The sequence below is a fragment of the Pectinophora gossypiella genome, chromosome 29 (assembly GCF_024362695.1).
Source record: "Pectinophora gossypiella chromosome 29, ilPecGoss1.1, whole genome shotgun sequence".
NCBI classification, from domain to species: Eukaryota; Metazoa; Arthropoda; class Insecta; order Lepidoptera; family Gelechiidae; genus Pectinophora; species Pectinophora gossypiella.
The window spans coordinates 6,002,063-6,021,405 of record NC_065432.1 but is presented as its reverse complement, the minus strand read 5'-3'; the positions used below and the strand labels follow the sequence as shown (position 1 = coordinate 6,021,405).

General features: G+C 39.7%; 1 protein-coding gene across 1 annotated transcript in view; it reads right to left on the bottom strand.

Moving 5' to 3' along the window:
• Positions 1-5,964: 5,964 nt before the first annotated feature.
• LOC126379375 (uncharacterized) overlaps positions 5,965-19,343 on the bottom strand; it is a 43,504-nt gene continuing 30,125 nt past the window's right edge. Inside the window, exons 17-26 of the mRNA XM_050028105.1 lie at positions 18,913-19,147; positions 18,355-18,440; positions 16,131-16,228; positions 14,723-14,852; positions 12,981-13,173; positions 11,443-11,569; positions 10,436-10,593; positions 9,503-9,589; positions 7,338-7,449; positions 5,965-6,602 (exon numbers count right to left, since the gene is read on the bottom strand). Coding sequence (XP_049884062.1) covers positions 6,468-6,602; positions 7,338-7,449; positions 9,503-9,589; positions 10,436-10,593; positions 11,443-11,569; positions 12,981-13,173; positions 14,723-14,852; positions 16,131-16,228; positions 18,355-18,440; positions 18,913-19,147 — 1,361 coding nt within the window. The 3' untranslated portion in view covers positions 5,965-6,467. The remainder of the gene's footprint in view (positions 6,603-7,337; positions 7,450-9,502; positions 9,590-10,435; positions 10,594-11,442; positions 11,570-12,980; positions 13,174-14,722; positions 14,853-16,130; positions 16,229-18,354; positions 18,441-18,912; positions 19,148-19,343) is intronic.

The following is a 19,343-nucleotide window of genomic DNA, read 5'->3' as shown; positions in this document are numbered from 1 at the left end:
ACATTTCGTTCGTTCATTCGCTCTTGAATTGTTAGTTATAAACGTACATTTTTAGAAATTGGCGGCAAATTTGACATTTTCTGTCACTTTGACAGATACAATGTTGCCATATTATGCGAAAAAAATAGTAATAAGTCATTTTAAACTACAAAGAAAAATTTAAAAAGTGTAGAGACCTAGCTATGTAAAAATAAGAAGTAAGTAAGAAATATTGACGAGATATTGTTTTATATTTCTTCAAGTAAACTTTAGAGACATTTTTAATATTGGCACAATCACACAACAAAAATAAGCAAATAATACATGCAAACTGATATAGACAATAATAATTTGTTTTATTTTTGTCAACATGCACATTTTCAGACATTTTCACCAATTTACATTCACTCTTTATAAACACATTGGAAATGGACCTAACATGGACGCTAAAAATTACGATAAGTACTTAAATAAATGGGTTTTTCTAGTGAACATTTTGAAAATTAACTTGTTTTTTTTTTAAATGTTGCCAGTTTAGTCTAGTATTTGCCATTGGGAAACCTTATAAAAAACCTGAAATTAGAAATGTACTTAATTACAAATATATTATACAGAAAGCTTTAAAGGTAATCCGTTAATGTGGAAAATAAGCTATCACATTCAGTTTAATTGTGATTGCTACAATGAATGGCAGCGTGGTGGAGTATGCTCCATTCTCTCTCCGGTTGATTGAGGGGAAGCCTGTGCCCAGCTGTTGGACGTATATAGGCTGTTTATGTTATCAGCATTTTATATAAAGTTGGAGCATTTCACTTTTGAATGTTGCATGGCATTTTACACGCGTTAACAAGAATAAAAACTGCCTATTTCTCTCACCAGGTGTCGCCACTGCTCAGTGTTCTTAAATTTTGACAGTTGCCTATACTAATTGTGTAACAAACATATTGTTTTGGAAATATTCTTACACTATAATCCATTTGCGCAGCGTTTAACTGCAAAATGATAGTGTTATATATTCCGTAAATATCGGAAAGAAAACATCGAAAAAGTTATTTTCGATCAAAACTGCCATTTTTCAACGGGCTGCTTTTTTTGTTTTAGTTTTCCCCGAAGGGTAAGGCAAAGGGAACTATGCCCATACAGCCATGGCTTACGTTTTTTGTCCCGTTCCCGTTTCCCGCCAAAAAACATCAACTGGCTGAGTTTCATTTTGGTAACTTATGCTAAAACTGTCAAAATTTAGGAACACTCAACAGTGCTGCCGCCTACATTTGAGCTTCTGGTTTTTATCCTCTGTATTTTTGATGCCGCCCTAAATACTAGGTGTAACTTAAGTAGAAACGTACAAAATAAAAACTACCAACTGGTCGGATTTCATCGCACCACACACATTGTTATATCTAAAAAAGTCCACATGTAAAAGTTATTAACACTAGAAAAATATACAAAAAGATTTTTTTCTCAATTTTGGTCGCGAGTAGATACATTATGACGGTTTCTTGGACTAGTCAAGACATTTTTTAAGTTACAAAAAACTACTTTACGTGGAAAAAGTCTACGCTTAAACCTATTGGCAGCGGATTCGAGATAAAAGATGCCCGTTTGAATTTGGTTTTGATATTTTTAAAGAAAAATGTGTCGATATTACACCCATCTTTTATTTTCTATTTCCTGTGAGTATGTGCAATAATATTTTGTTTAGTAATGAAGAATTTTCCTGGCTAAGTTCATCAAAAATAATATAGATAGCGCTGTTCAGATTTAACGTGACAATTACCTATTTTCACATTACTCGGGTACATAATTATTCCAAAATACAATGTAATGGCAGAAGCATATATATAAAAAAAAATGTTACTTGATATTTAGATTAGCAGGCAGCAGTAACTGTCAGTACTAGTCAGAGGCGGAGGACAGGAGTCCTAGTATGGCTTTGTAATAGACTACTCTGGGCGCCATCCTACTTGCGTCAGACAGAGTACTGCGGGGTGGAAGGCTAGAGGGAAACCACTGCCCTATTTTTTCCTAAAAAAGTAGCATGGAGAATGCTGCACCGACAAGAGCGTGGCTCTTAAATTGATGATGATGGTATTTAGATCACATTATATATATAGACAGCCTTCGACAGCCTCCGTGGTCTAGTGGTTAGAGCGTTAGGCTTACAATCTGGAGGTCCGGGTTCAATTCCCGATGGGGACATTGTCGAAATCACTTTGTGAGACTGTCCTTTGTTTGGTAAGTACTTTTCAAGCTTGAATCACCTGATTGTCCGAAAAAGTAAGATGATTCCGTGCTTCGGAGGGCACGTTAAGCCGTTGGTCCCGGCTATTAGCCGTAAAAACACCTCCACCAACCCGCAGTGGAGCAGCGTGGTGGAGTATGCTCCATACCCCCTCCGGTTGATTGAGGGGAGGCCTGTGCCCAGCAGTGGGACGTATATAGGCAGTTTATGTTATGTTTATTATATATATAGAATTACGTTGCTACATAATATATAAGAATTGCTTCTCTTTATTTCGATCAAAATAATAATGAATGGAAGATGTAAATGTGCCTGGGTGTAATAAAAAGGGTCATTTATACCTAAAACAAAGATAAAAAACGCGCTACGTCTGTTATCCATGAAATTAGAAGGTTAAACGAAGAAAAATATATACAGCGCTATCTATATTGTTTTTGAGGAACGTAGCCTGGATAGTCTGTCATTCAACCACCGAACGCTGCTACAGTAATCCAGGCACCTTTTTCAGAAAATTGAGGAAAAATCTACAGAAATATTCATATTTACACACAGCACTAGACTGACTAGAATGCGTTATGACTAATTGAAAACGTGACTAGAGTTTACTTGGACAAGTGTTCCAATTGTTCCAATTGTTTTATTTTTATTTAATATAATAGTTATAATGTTAATAAAATATATCCTCGTAACGCCCGGATTTCCAGACACAATAGTTAAACAATGGGATTTGGATTTTAAAAGGCATCTGGGCCTTACGACCATATAACAGTCAAATTAAATACCTACACTAAAATACGCCAAAACACATAAAAACACAAAGATATAGTAAACCATATCAGGCGTCAAAAAGCTCTCCAGAAAGCCGAGGCCCGTCCGAACGAACCCATTTTTTTCATCCACTTATTTATTTTATACTGTAGTTAAATAAAAGATCTTTTTAATTTATTCCGTCCCTTTTTCTTGGATCGTCAGTAACATACATAATACATAAAAACATACTTTTTTTCATTAGGGTTGGAGTAGAGACTGTGGAATTTAATTTGCTTCGATCCTGACATCCCAATGATGACTTAAGTATACTTAGATTTATTTCATTTTTATAGTGAAAGCAAGTTAGTGGTAGGGCTGGCAGAGGAAAACCTAGAAGGACATACATTGACCAAATTGGAGATGTCCTTAGAAAAAGTTTAGTACTATCTACTCTGAACCGGCGTGCGTGTATGAAACGATTGATGAATGTGGAGGAAGCAAGAGAAGTGTGTCAGGATCGAAACAAATGAAATTCCATAGTCTCTGCTTACCGTGGTGGGAAATAGGCGTGAGTTTATGCATGTGTATAGTGATTTGGAATTAAAAAATGGCGTATTGAATTTATAAAGTGTGTTTAAACTCTAGTCAGTTTTATTTCCTAATAATTCTAATGATATTTTCCATTTTCCATACTACTTAGCGATTTATTAATGGTTTAATGAATGTATTTTTATTTAATAATGTTATATTTCGATAAAATTATATTTAGTGCGTAAATAACTGTGATTACTTATACTTTTTAAATATTTTTTTTTAATACTGTATTATGTAAAGCGAACTTAAAGCTATTTTAGGTTAGAAACATTTTTAAGGAAATATTATTTTTTAAATTACTATAGCATTTTTATATTTGGGAATATTTTGCGTATTTAAAAACGTGTTATATTAATTGGAAGCTAAGCATTTATAACCAGGCATCGAGATGGACCTTTGCAGGTTTACCGTTGCTTTTTCTGTACTATTATTTTTTTAATAACAATAAATTGCACGTGACTCGACATGTGAACCAACGCTATTAGTTGCGCTATAAATAAACGAATTCTATTGGTCTAAATATCAAATCGCGCGCCATATCTGGGTCGCGTACCAAGGGTTGTGTCTATGTTTCGAGCGCGTAAATAACACCCGTACCTAGACTCCGTCCTCCGTCGAGGCGACCGAAAAGAATACCTCGAATTCAACTCAAAATCACTATTCTTCAACGTCGCTTTCGCGTCGTTACATGACTCATGTCAGGGGCCTTTGGCGGCTCAATAGTAACCCTGACACCAGGGTTGATGGGGTTGGTAATCCATCTCACAACCGACACGATAGAAGAAGAAGAACGTCCAAAAGAAATTCCATAAAAATGAAATTTTTTGCGGTTTCGTAAAAAGTACCTCATTTGACTAGCTTAATCCTCATGCCTTTGTGTTAATGTTAGAATGATATTCATGCCAGGTGAAAATGACGTATGTTAATAATAATGGTTTTATACACTGGGAATTAAAAAGTTATGGACTATGTTACATAATGGTAGAACAAAACAAGGTATGCTCAATCGTATGAAACGCTACCATTGCTAGCCGTTTGATGCCAACATTCCAAGGACTTAAATTTTATAATTAAAAAAAATATATATACGGTCGAATTGGGAACCTCCTCCTTTTTTGAAGTCGGTAAAAATTAAGCGAAATACTGATTAACGTTTTTAATTACTATCACTGTAAGTAAATCTTTTACTAAAAGTTCAAAATTGTCTTGCAAAGTAAACTAAAACATTTTTCGTGGGAAATTTCTTTTCTGCTAGCTGGCTGGGCTAACCTTGAAATGTTAGCTGTCACTTTTGAGCATACTTTATTTTATCATACCATGGTTACATACAATGCTACATACTGGTAATATTTTTTTACCCTGGTAACATGTATTCAATGTTGCCAGGTTTAATACAGAATAGTATATGTTACTTTTTAAAAGTATTTCATGCATTAACGTGACGTTTTGGGTTACAAATATTATAATTAATGTCGATTCAGGTAGACAAAAACTTTTTTAGTCTGATAGTTTCAAAACCGGTTCTATCCCTTTCTTGCACTTGTCATTATTGAAGGACAGCACTATTTTTAGAACTGTGAAAATAAATTTAAGTTTCATCCGCTAACTTAAATGAAAGTGGTCGCTATAAAACATTTCTATTCTATTCTAATTCTCTCAGTTAATAGCCCAGTTTCCTGCAGTCACCAACTTAATTTTTTTTTAAGTTTGCATGTACTAAAACTAGCTTCATCTCTGTCTTGTAGTCAGCGCAATTTCCTGCAGTCACCAACTTACCTTTTAAATAAATAAATAAATAAACTTATTTTTTTTTAAGTTTGCCAGTACTAAAACTATACTAAGTCTTGTACTATTTATAGAGACTAAAATGGCGGAATCGGTAACATTGTTAAATTCATTAGAAAGTTATCTTCAACACACACTCACTTGTTTTCATAAAATTATAAACACTCACACATTCTTACATACATAAATAAATAGCAGCTGTAAAAATGATTTGACAGATTATCTTAAAACGTTAATACATTTCCATTTAAAAATCTTTTTGGAAATGGCCGACAGAAGAAAGAGAATTTACCGTTAAATCGATAATGGCCCTAATTCCTGTAGACACTTTTTTATTTAAGTGTTATTCCTGTCATTTTCTAATCCGCCGAAAAGGAATGGGACGGATGATTGATTTTAAAAAGAATGTAAACTTTAAAAATAATGAGTGAATGAATGAAAAACCCGGGCGAATCAATTAGGTATCTCACTCATATACAAGCAGTTTGACATGTACGGTCATTTTAAATCTGACAGTTTATTGGCTTGTGCAAAATTTTGTTAAATTTCTGCCTAAAATTGACCATAAATTTTATGCTTGTCGATTACCTGTCTCTTTCCTTTCCAGTGGATAATAAAATTACACGTACAACATAAAAAAAGATTAAAAGGTGTGTACTGAAATCAGCACAAAATATCACGTGCATTAAAATAGAATAATATAAAATGTGTAAACGACAAGTTTCAACACATTTGTATAATATTAGTACACTGCCATCTAGCGAGAGCGATCGAAATTACAATCATCAATAGCGCCATCTGTTATTTTTCTTCGGAATATTTTGACACCTTCATAAATACACTCAACTGCTTTTGAATCTAATTCTCAAATAACTTTGGTTGTTATTGCTACCATTCACATTGTTAATCCAAAACCAATGCTTAGAAAACTAGTAAGTACTTTTACATAGAGGGCGCCAGAAATTTTAGCATGCAGTATTTAAAAAAAAAACACTAAGTTAGGCAGTACTGCCTTACTTTTCACTCAAAACCTTTAATTCTTTAACTAGCGCCATCTATGATCTTACTGAATAACTTTCTCAATATTTTGGTACTACAACTTGCGCCATCTACCGTCTTACTCCGGAACTTTGTTGACCGCGTTGAAGTAACGCGTTAGATCGGCGTCTGCGCGTTGTACCCACGCGGCATTTAGCGCGATCGTGTCTAATGCCGCTGTTGCGCCGCGTTGCTCGCCGAATAATTCTTTAAACTGTAACAAAAATAGAAGTTCTAAATAAAGAAATAAAACGACTATTTGATGGGATGTGGTGACAAAACGTAAGGACATAGTGAGCGCGGTTTGTCGTAGTGAGTTTGGTGCGAGTTCAGATGGTTTTTTTTTGTAGATTTGCCGCAGATGGCATTAACTACTTGGCCGGACAAATGGGGAGCGCCGAAGGCTCTCACCCCTGAAGGCTCTCACCCGCGGATGGTTCCGAACATTCCGATATCAAATACATAAACAAGCGACAAAGAAAGAGGGTAGACAGATATGTCTGCCCGTAGAAAATTATGGATCTACCTACTCCACTCCAATCTCATCAGTCATCCCGTGATCATGGCACTTGCAACAGTGTCGAAATATCGGGAGTCTCATATCCCTGAAAATAACGCGGTAAGAACCCGGTAGTATGTGTTTTAATTATAATTAAATCAAACAAAATATATTATTGCATACAAACAGAACAATACAAATAATAACGTATTATAAATACAAAACAAATGGTCGGCATTGCTCTGAAGCAATTTGTTCCAGGCAACCAATGAATTCTTTAAAATATAATTCTTTCAGATGACGCCCTGAGCAGAGGTTCGCACAAATGAGCACCCTCAGGCCTGTCGCCTTAAATTTTGTACCAGGTGAGATCCCTCAGCTTTGTCCGGCCAAGTAGTTAACGCCATTTGAAGAAAATTTAACAATAGGTCACGTCAAAAAAGTACTGACCCGGTAGTAGTCGTGCGGCTGGTGCAGGCAGCGCGCGGCGGCCAGCAGCGCGGGCGGCGGCAGCGCCGGCGACACGCGCACCACGCGCCACACGCCCGCCGCGCCGCGCCATCTAGCGGGGGAGGGGAGAACTAGAGTCAGTGTGCTTACAATAGACAATATTAATTTAATGTGTATATTTTAATGTTGTAAATGTATACAGGGTGTTAGTGACATCGTAACGAAAACTTTGAAGGATGATTCAGACCATGATTCTGAGTTAATCTCGAGTGGACTTTTCCGTCGCAAAAGTATGGAACTGAAAATAATAAATAAAAACACAATTTTTTTTATGAATTTTCCGACAGGAAATTCCACTTGATATCAACTCCGAATCATGGTCTGAATCATCCCCCTCAGTATTCGTTACGATGTCACTAACACCCTGTATGTGTGTCGTAGATTTTACCTACTTAAATAAACTTTTTTTTTACAATATAGTAATCGCCATACGAGAAAAGGTTTTACTAATAAAAACACCAGACCAGAGATAATCTTACTTTCATAAATGTTTCGAATACTGATTTTCAGTACTTTTCCTTTTCGATGAATTAGAAAATATTTATTTAAATAACATAGCATTGTGCTAGTATCCTCGAAAGGGGTAGACAGAGGTTTATAGTATATTATTACACCTACTTCACTATTTAAATGGACAAGAAAATCTAAATCGGTCCAGGCGTCTTCGAATAATTGAGGAACATACATTAAAAAAAAAGATCCCGACGAATTGAGAATCTCCTTTTTGAAGTCGGTAAATAAAATGTGCTTTAACTAACTGCAACCGTGAAAGGTGGAAAGATGAGTCTTTGTCAATGGGACATTAACGGTGTACAATCTTTTGCTAGACTTGTATGATCTTTTGATGATAAGATGATAATTAAAGCACATATTAACGGGTTCTTACCGCGTTTAAATGGGGATATGAGACTCCCGATATTTCGACACTGTTGCAAGTGCCATGATCACGGGATGACTGATGAGATTGGAGTGGAGTAGGTAGATCCATAATTTTTCTACGGGCAGACATATCTGTCTACCCTCTTTCTCTGCCGCTTGTTTATGTTTTTGAGTCGAAATATCGAATATCGGGAGTCTCATATCCCCATTTAAACGCGGTAAGAACCCGTTAATATGTGCTTTAATTATGATAATAACCGCGTAAACTTAAAACAATGGATAAGATGATAATCTTGATAAACTGATTTGGAGTCAAAATGAGAACAATATTGATAGCGTAAAAAGTGCGTTTTATTGATTACTTTCTTGTTAAAGTTAATTACACTAATACGCGAGTACACACTACCTTGATGAGTCGTGAACTAATTATACAATTGCGTAAATGGTAAAATAGCTGACGCGGGACATGTGTGGTTGCAAACCGTACAAACGACTCCCGTGGTCTAGTGGTTTGAGCGTCGGGCTCACGATTTGGAGGTCCCTGGTTCAAATCTCGGTGGTGTCCCCACCACGAAAATCACATTGTGATCCCTAGTTTTGTTATAGGATATTACAGGCTGATCACCTGATTGTCCGAAAGAAAGAGGATCCGTGCTTCGGAAGGCACGTTAAGCCGTTGGTCCCGGTTACTACTTACTGATGTAAGTTAGTAGTCGTTACATGAGCCGTGACAGGGACTTTTGGCAGCTCAATAGTAAAAAAAAATGTTTACTTATTCTTAAAAACATAACAAAGTTCGTTGACGAGAGTAACTAAGTCACAATAGTACTTGTGTCGGGAATGACTCGCAACCTCCCTTTGGATGACACAATCGGAGAATAATAAAATAAAAACCGACTTAAAATTAGAAAGAAAAAAAAAACGCATGCAAAAATGAGAGAGCGTGGTGTTTGTGTGTGTGTATATGTGTGTGTGTATGTATGTGTGTGCGTTTGTGTGTTAGCCCTACGATTTACATCTTGGGTTCGGAAGCTGCTATAAAAGCAGCTTCCACTATACACGTTTGAATGAGTGAAAGTGGATGTGTGTGGCATGTGTGTAGACTACACAAAAACAGACAGTCATTGAATTCTTAGTAGGATTCCTTCAGTTCCTTCATAAGTCAAATAGTAACCCTGACACCAGGGTTGATGGGGTTACATTACAGCTAATATTATATGACTGACCTGCAAGCGGCGCTACAGAGCGTGGTCACCCACAGCTTCCATTCTCGCCCCCGCTGGGCCTCCGGAGACATCACTGTATACGCGAACCTGGAAGAAATATCATAATTTGGTTGATGGTTTTAGCCGCAGACCAGCTTAAACGCTTGCCTCTCAAATATTATCCCAGCGCGGGCTTAAACCAATAATTTTCGAACTCATGTTTGCTCATCGGCGAAGGAAAACATGAGGAAACCCATATTCCCGTCATATGCGTTCCGGAGATATGACCTAGCCTGTGATGGGCTGGTTTTTCTTTCACGGGTAGGTTAAATATGCAGTCACTTCCATAAAAAGCCGGACCTGTCAAATTTTCAGGTTAAGTAAGCGGACCCTGTGAAAAACGGTATAACGCTAGGCTAGCTAGGGAAATAATTAATTATGGTTTTGAGTTTTACTCATGTGTATGAAGTGAAAATCGTAAATGGTGAAACGTCGATACGTGAGAAATCTCTGTAGCCTCAGTAAACCACCAACACGAATCGATTGAATTGGTGTCAGTGTCCAAATTTGTGCAGTTTGGTTCAACCAATAAGCGCCATCTATGCTGTATGGGCGGAACCAAGCTCACGTGAAGCTTACTTTATGTAAAAAAGCTTATTATAAGATTAATGATTACTTAAATGATAAAAAAGTCTGGTATTGAATGAGTTCCTCTAGTTATTAAATAACTTGTAATGTACCCTCATTGATTTAAAAGATGTGTTGCTGTTGCAGTTTCCTGTCATTTCTTCTCCTCAGCCATAACACCTTGCGAAATGACGTAAATTCAAAAATGTTACATTGACCTTCAACAAGTTTATCCATGATAATTACATTGAATAAATGATTCTGATTCCTGATTTCTGACCGTCTGTTGTATAGGGGAAAACTAGCGGTGTATCCGGCGCCGCTCACCTGTAGAACAGCCAGTCGTCGGCGGGCGCGGCGAGCGCGGCCAGCGCGGCGCGGTGCAGCAGGCGCGGGCGCGGCGCCGCGTACGACGCCGTCAGCGCCGCCCACAGCGCGCGCCACGCGCCCGCGCCGCGCCTGCGCACGCCCGCCGTGAACGCCGCCTGCGGCGCACGGGACACATTAGTCAATGGCAGAGCACTGCGAGTCAATATCATTATTAGTGTCATCGCAAAAGTATCCAAGGATCGTTAGTCTGCAAATCTATAAATGAATATACTCGCGCACATTTCTCACCAGGGTAAGCAGAAACTATGGAATTCCATTAGCTATGACACACTTCTCTCTTCCTCTACGTTTATCATTCGTTCAGAGCAGCAATCTGACGCTGGTATGAAGTTTTTGATGTTACTTATTGTAGATTTGCCGAAAATGGTGTTAACTACTTGGCTGGACAAATGGGGAGCGCTGACTGCTCTTACCCGGTATAAAATTTAAGACAACAGGCCTGAGGGTGCCCAGCTGGACGCGAACCTCGGCTCAATATTTGAAAGAATCAATTGACAGAATTATTTGAAAGGATTATTTGTTGTCGCGAGCTGATTGACAGCCTCTGTGATTCTTGAGATGCTGATACTTTTCAGTACCGTCCCTAAACGAGATTTATACAAAAGCCACAATTACCAGAGCATTTAGGCATAACATAAATAGCCTACGTATATACGTCCCACTGCTGGGCACAGGCCTCCCCTCAATCAACCGGAGAGGGTATGGAGCATACTCCAACAGGCTGCTTCACTGCGGGTTGGTGGAGGTATTTTTACGGCTAATAGTGCTTCGAAAGGCACGTTAAGCCGTTGGTCCCGGTTACTACTTACTGATGTAAGTACGTAGTCGTTATATGAATCATGTCAGGGGCCTTTGGCGGCTCAATAGTAACCCTGACACCAGGGTTGATAAGGTTGGTAATTCACCTCACAACTCACACGCTAGAAGAAGAAGTATGGCCTCACCTCCTGGTACATTTCTGGGATGGTGGTGTTATTCTTCAGCCAGTCATCGAACAGCTTCACAGCCTGCTTGGTCACTCGCTCGTTCTCCCACTCCATACCAGCCGTCAGCAGCGCGCCGCTCAGCCAGCTGATATATTACAAATTAATGATTCTATCGGCCGGAAACCCAAAGTCAGAGGAGGTGACTCAAAAGAGTGACAGTATGGGAGACTGTATGGGACATACCTAATAGTCTACCATTTATGGTCAGTCACATCTCTTGCGCGAACAAGCCAACGCGTCTCAATGTTTGGATGTTGTAATTTAATTAATATCCTAAGTAATACAGTTCACTCAATTATTTGTGTGGGGTTTTATTACAATTTACCAGCGCTCCCTACAGTGACCCTAGATCTGCGTCTTACCTGGTCCAACGCCTGTCAGTGGTTATGCAACGGTGCAAAGCTGCTATTGTAATGGGTTCGTTTGGATCAGGTCAGATTCAGAACACTTAAACGCCTAGTTGAACGTGACGAAGTTACGTATGTTTCTGATTATGAGTTTAGAATACTAATAAATTAATTCGCAGCGCACCGTTTGCCATACTCCGCAAACGGTGCGCGTGCGACGCACCGTAGAGTGCGTGCCAACAGCATCCTGACAGTCATAGCTGACAGGTGGGACAGCAGCTTTATTAAAGCGTGTGCCATTATGGTGCATTCTAGTTTTAAGTACCTATTTTACTTTCTTTTCTTTTGTGTTTATGTTTATCAGCAATATGGATGTATTGTCCGACAAATATATTTTTTTATTAATAATGTGACGTGTGTTACTGACCCCAAAGACATTGAGGAGCAATAAGTGATCATGGGTACCAGACTTGCACCAATGAGTTCGCATGGACATGAGCACCAGGACATGGACAGTGGTGTAATGGTTAGCACGCTCGACCCGGCTTGACAAGAGCTGCGGGTACAAGTCCAAGTCAGACTATTTTTTTCTGATTTTTTTTATAATGTCAAGTATGTTGGCTCGACTATGCCTAATGGTAAGCATATATTAAATTTTTTGACGTGACTTATTGTAGATTTGCCGCAGATGGCATTAACTACTTGGCCGGACAAATGGGGAGCGCTGAAGGCTCTCACCCGGTACAACGTTTAAGACAACAGGCCTGAGGGCGCCTAGTTGGGCGCGAACCTCGGCTCAGGGCGTCGTCTGAGAGGAAAAATATTTGAAAGAATTAATCGACTCTAGTGGGTCGATAGCGATAAGCGCTGAATGAGGGAAATCGTCGACCACGCCGGCGGGGTCGGTATCGGGGTCCTGAAGTGTTTGGTGTCGCGAACTGATTGGCTGCCTCTATGGCTAGAGTAATCGGGTCGTCCGGATCGTATATTACGTCCTTCGGACGCCGATACTTTTCGGTACCGTCCCTAAGCGGAATGTAATCGGAAGCCGCAACGATGGTAAGCATAGAGAAGCTCTAATTGCAGTAGCAACTGATCAATCAAGCTTCACAGACATATTTGATTTATTTCTGATAAGATCCAACTTACATGAGATCCTCATTCAAGTGCGTGTTGTTGAGCTGCTGCGCGCTGTATATGTGTACTACTGGCGGGTGCAGCGTGCGCAGCAGCTGCGCCAGTGCAGGTCCCGAGGCCGCGGCGCGGAGCAGCTCGCGCCACCACGACAGGTGGCTCAGCACCACCCGCCATGGAGCCCAGTGCTTCTCAGTGCTCAGCCGGGCTAAGGGAGATGACCAAGTATAGCTGCAGTATGCAGTATGTACAGTCATGAGCAATATAATGTACCCACTTTAGGACCCTGTCGCACTAACATATTTGACATTTAGTGCGTGTAAAAGAATAATTTGCTGACAAAAATACAAAATTAATTTTATGACGCAAACATAATGTAAGAACTTAGTTTATTCATTTTACTGTTATAGACATTTACCTGATGACTTGTTTGTGACATGATATAATGCCAATAATTGTATTACTTCCTATGATAACCTACTGACATTTAATTTAATTATAATGTTCATTTAACATTGGATTGGGGAGTCATATAGTATAACGAAACATTTCTTTTTGCATGCTACTTTAAGCGAAATGTGTGAAACTATAATTTTACTACTTTTACTGCCATATTACCACATTTTTTGCAATAAACGAATTTGAATTTTGACTTACAGTTCAATTTGTCAAAAAAGTTAATGTGACATGGTACCAAAGCGTATACATATTAATGCTCGTGACCGTACAGGCGTATTTAGGGAAACTTACAAAATAGGTATCAATAGACAATAGAGAACTCTCTATTGTTATGGTTGTATAAAGGCGGCGGCGCGAGCAAGCTGGGGACAGGGAAGAGTGGAAGAAGGGAAGAGAGGCCTTTGCCCTATTAATAATAAACAGGGGGGGGTGTTAAAAAGGCGACATCTAAAAAACCTATATTGCATTGTTTTAAGTTTACGCGGTTATTGGTGCTAATTCCTGTAAATATAATCTAATTTTATTTTAAGTTATATCTGTCATTTTCTTATCCGCCGAAAAGGAAAGGGACGGGTAATCGACAAGCATAAAATTTATGGAACACACGTCAATTTTAAGCACAAATCTAAACCAACCGTCTAAAAATTTTACATCAGTCAATAACCCGACACATTCATTTACTCATTCTTCCTAAAATTAAGAGCTGTGAATCATCCGTCCCTTTCCTTTTCGACGGATATGAAAATGACGGATATAACTTAAAATAAAATTAGGCGGTGTTTGCAGGAATCGGGGCCATTATCATAATTAAAGCACATAATAACGGGTTCTTACCGCGTTTAAATGGGGATATGAGACTCCCGATATTTCGACACTGTTATGTAGAAAATTATGGATCCACCTACTCCACTCCAATCTCATCAGTCATCCCGTGATCATGGCACTTGCAACAGTGTCGAAATATCGGGAGTCTCATATCCCCATTTAAACGCGGTAAGAACCCGTTATTATGTGCTTTAACCTATATTGCAATTTGACATTTGTTTGCATTGCGCACTCACTTTTATATGCGCAAATGTCAAATTGCAATATTGCTTTAGACGAATTGCTTCGGTGTGGTCACTTTAACCCCCCAGTGGTGTCGCCTACATTTGAGCTTCAAGTTTTTATCCTCATTTGGTTAAATGTGTAATAATGTACTTTTATGAAATACTATGACACCCCCTCCGGTTGATTGAGGGGAGGCCTGTGCCCAGCAGTGGGACGTATATAGGCTGTTTACGTATGGTGTGACTCACTGGCGGCGGCGATGGCCCGGCTGGCCGGCAGCCTGCCCGCCCTGCTGAGCACGAAGGCGTCGTCCAGCAGCAGCGCGCGCTCGGCCGCCGCGCCGCCCGCGTACAGCGCCGCCGCGCGCGCCGCCGCCGCCTCCGCCGACTGCAACAACAACATGCGCTTAAACTCGTCTTCAACATCCCCCTAGCATTGTCCCGTTTTTCACAGGGTCCGCTTACCTAACCGGAAGATTTGACAGGACTGTCTGTCTGCCCTTTCCACCCGCAAAGGGAAAACCAGCCCAATACAGGTTAGGTCACCTCCCAAAATGCATTTCTCGAGAAAGTGTTCACGATGTTTTCCTTCACCGCTGAGCACGTGATAATCATTTATGATCCAAACGGGTGAATATCAAAATGTCAAGTTTGGTGGCGAACTTTCATATTATTTTTTCGCGAAAAATTGAGTTCCGACATGAAAAAGGATAGTTCTAGCTACTAAGGTAATTTGTTCCTCGTAGCTAGAACGGTTCTCTATTTTTACTCATAAAATTTTGTGTAATCATTTATCATGGCATACTGTTAGTTGTCCTATTATTAGTTACGCATAGTATTAATTTTTTCATAACTTTTAAGCATAATTTCAATAAGCATAATAATTTATGACAATAATGATACATAAGCATAATTATTATAAGCATAAAAACTATACTCCGAATAAGAAAAGTTTTGGCACAACTTTGAACATTTCCGAAACTTACTTTTTCCTTGGCTGCATTTGGTTCATGATTGTGACTTTTTATGTTTTGACACTATTTCATGCTGTTGGTCATCATTCAGTATACTTTTGGTGTGTAAGATAAACATGTTGGCGGCGTAGGGGTGGCCTAAGGGCCACCCCCGCCGCACCCTAACCTACTGTTATGTCTTGTAAAAATTACGACAAAACACTTATTATTCTAAAAAATAATAATGGAAAGTTATTTATATGAGAATTAAATTTAATGCCAACAAATATTAGTCTAAAAATAAGTTACACCTAACAAACCAGTATTGCTAGATGTTATTGTGGGAAAGTACTATTATGCTAAAAACCTTATGCTAAAAGGACTATGATAACTAATTAAAATTATGACAAAAACATTTATGCATTTTAAGAGAATCCCATTGCCGACATATATTAGTCACAATACCGTAACCTTCTAAACGTAAAAATGTTTTAATGTATGTGATGTGGCTGTACTTTATAAATAAATAAACTATAATTTCAATACAAATGCAAAAGTGAAATGTGAAAGTGATTCGAGCGCCATCTCTTGTCAAGAACTAAAATTACTACAGCTATTGGAAAACAGCTATGAGCGTAGCAATGTACTAGCGCCATCTCTTGGCGCCTTTTGGCAACTATAATTTCAATACAAATTACACCCACCTCCCCGGCGGTCTGGTCCTGCGGCGCGACACGGTACAGCCCCCGCGCCCCTACGTTGTACCGCACCCACTTGTGTTTACCCAGGTCCGGGATCACCACTGGGGACAAACAAACAATTAAAACACATAATAACGGGTTCTTACCGCGTTTAAAATACGGATATGAGACTCCCGATATTTCGACACTGTTGCAAGTACCATGATCACGGGATGACTGATGAGATTGGAGTGGAGTAGGTACATCCATAATCGCTATTTTAAACGCGCTAAGAACCCGTTATTATGTGTTTTAATTATGATATTGGTGCTAATTCCTGTAAATACCATCTAATTTTATTTTAAGTTATATTTGTCATTTTCTTATCCGCCGAAAAGGAAAGGGACGGGTAATCGACAAGCATAAAATTTATGGAACACACGTCAATTTTAAGCACAAATCTAAACCAACCGTCTAAAAATTTTACATCAGTCAATAACCCGACACAGGTAAGTAGACAGCACGTCAAACGGACTGCATACCAGCGACATACCTTTTTGATTCACCCGGGTTATTCATTCGTTTACTCATTCTTCCTAAAATTAAGAGCTGTGAATCATCCGTCCCTTTCCTTTTCGACGGATGTGAAAATGACGGATATAACTTAAAATAAAATTAGGCGGTGTCTGCAGGAATCGGGGCCAATAACCGCGTAAATTTAAAACAATGTATAAACATAAACTTAATTCATCACATCACTAATTGAAGAGCCTGAGAACTAATTGTCGGTGTAGCTTTTTTTTGACGTGACTTATTGTAGATTTGCCGCAGATGGCATTAACTACTTGGCCGGACAAATGGGGAGCGCCGAAGGCTCTCACCCGGTACAAAATTTAAGACAACAGGCCTGAGGGTGCCCAGTTGGGCGCGAACCTCGGCTCAGGGCGTCGTCCGAGAGGAAAAATATTTGAAAGAATTAATCGACCCTAGTGGGTCGATAGCGATAAGCGCTGAATGAGGGAAATCGTCGACCACGCCAGCGGGGTCGGTATCGGTGTCGGTGTAGCATTCTCCATGAAACAATAGGAGTAGGGCCCTATGCTGGGAGGTTTTCTGGCGACGTCTTTCCCTCAGCGATACAGCTTCCGATGTGGTAGTAGTTTTACAATCAGTTACATAATAATGTAATTAAATTTTCGACGTTCAAAAATCGCTAACTATGTAAGCCAATTTTGACGAATAAAATAAAAAAAAAGAATATTCAATATTTAATACATTTTATATTTTTTTTTTCATTTTTTTTTATTATTTTTATTTTATTTTATTTTTTTATTTTTTTTTTATTGAATATTTTTGAATTTTGAATTTTACTTTTTTAGGGAAAAATAAGGCAGTGAAGTGGTTTCCCTCTTGCCTTCCGCAGTACTCTGTCCGACGCGTGTGGGATGGCGCCCAGAGTAGTCTATTTCAAAGTTGTACTAGGACTACACACTTCTCTCTCTCTATTTAAGAGCTGCGCTCTTGTCGGTGGAGTAACCGCCATTCCTCTCTTCTTCCCGCCAAAACCTTCACCTCCCGATACGACACGACCTGCACCTTCACTTTTATTTGTTTCATAAATGTTATCCTAGGTCTACCCCTTCCTCTCTTCCCTTAAATTTTTCCTTCTATAATGTTTGTTATAAATGAACACACACTTCAATAACAAAATATAACAAATTTCCTTTATTGCACACACAGAAGATATAAAAATACAAAACTAAAGATAAAAAGAAAGTAGAATAGGCGGTTAAACACCAATCTCTTCTCTGTCTCGTGATCAAGCAATATCTATTACTTAGTTCACAGCTCGAGGTCTAATGCCTTGAATTGTGAGGTGTATTATCCTCATCAACTTTGGAGTCAGGGTTACTATTGAGCCGCCAAAGGCCCCTGACATGACTCATGTAATGAGTAATTGTGTCTTATCAGAAAGTGAAAGAATTGGCCCTTTATAGACAAGAATGGAACCTGACAGAGGGCAGCAGTAACTGTCAGTATTATTCAGAGGCGGCAGACAGGAGTCCTAGTATGGCTTTGTAATAGACTACTCTGGGCGCCATCACACTTGCGTCAGACAGAGTACTGCGGGGCGGAAGGCAAGAGGGAAACCACTGCCCTATTTGTCCCTAAAAAGTAGCACGGAAAATGCTGCACCGACAAAAGCGTGGCTCTTAAATTAATAATGATTAAAGTGTGAATAACTTACTCTCAGTATCATTCATCCATATTAAATGCGTCACATTTTCCGTCCATCGCGAAGCGCGCGACCTCGTGTCGTTCCCAACGTCGTACCTGCCAACAAATACAATCACATTCTTTTAGGTACTTAAGTAAATCATCATCATCATCACCAGCCCATTAACGTCCCCACTGCTGGGCCACGGGCCTTCCCTATGGATGGATAGGGAGATCGGGCCTTAAACCATCACGCGGGCCCAGTGCGGATTGATGGTTATTAACGACTGCTAATGCAGCCGGGACCAACGGCTTAACGTGCCTTCCGAAGCACGGAGGAGCTCGAGATGAAAACTTTTTTTTGTGGTCACCCATCCTATGACCGGCCTTTGCGAAAGTTGCTTAACTTCAACAATCGCAGACCGAGCGCGTTTACCGCTGCGCCACCGAGCTCCTCATAGGTACATAGTTACACTTTGAATCGTCAATTTTTACATAACGAAAGTCTCATCATCCCTTTCAGCTCATGAATGGGAGTCTCTGCTTACCCCAGAAATAGGCGTATGCGTGTGTATGTTTAAGTACTTACCAAGTCCCATTAGTCCCGTTAACAGTGGTTCCTGTAGCGTTCTTCCACGAGGTCATATTCTCCAACTCCTCCTCATACTCCTGGAGAAGTGGGCCGACGGAGAATGTCACTGGGATGACCCATTTGGGCGGTGGGGGAGGTTTGGTGGTCCTCGGTGGTCGCTTGGTGGTCGTGGTGGTCGGGGCTGCTGTCGTGGTGGCGTTAAGGTCGTCTTCCATCGACTCCGTGAAGTTTTCTGGTGGGAAAGTTATGTGGGTTAGTAAGATGTTAACTCCAACTTTCCTCGACTTCGTCAGTTGAGGCGACCTCCAGGTCTTTCTCTAATTCAGCGCAAAATCAACGACCTACGTGGTCCAGTGGTTTGAGCGTTCGGCTCAGGATCCGGATGTCCCGGGTTCAAATCCCAGTGGGGACACGAAAATCACTTTGTG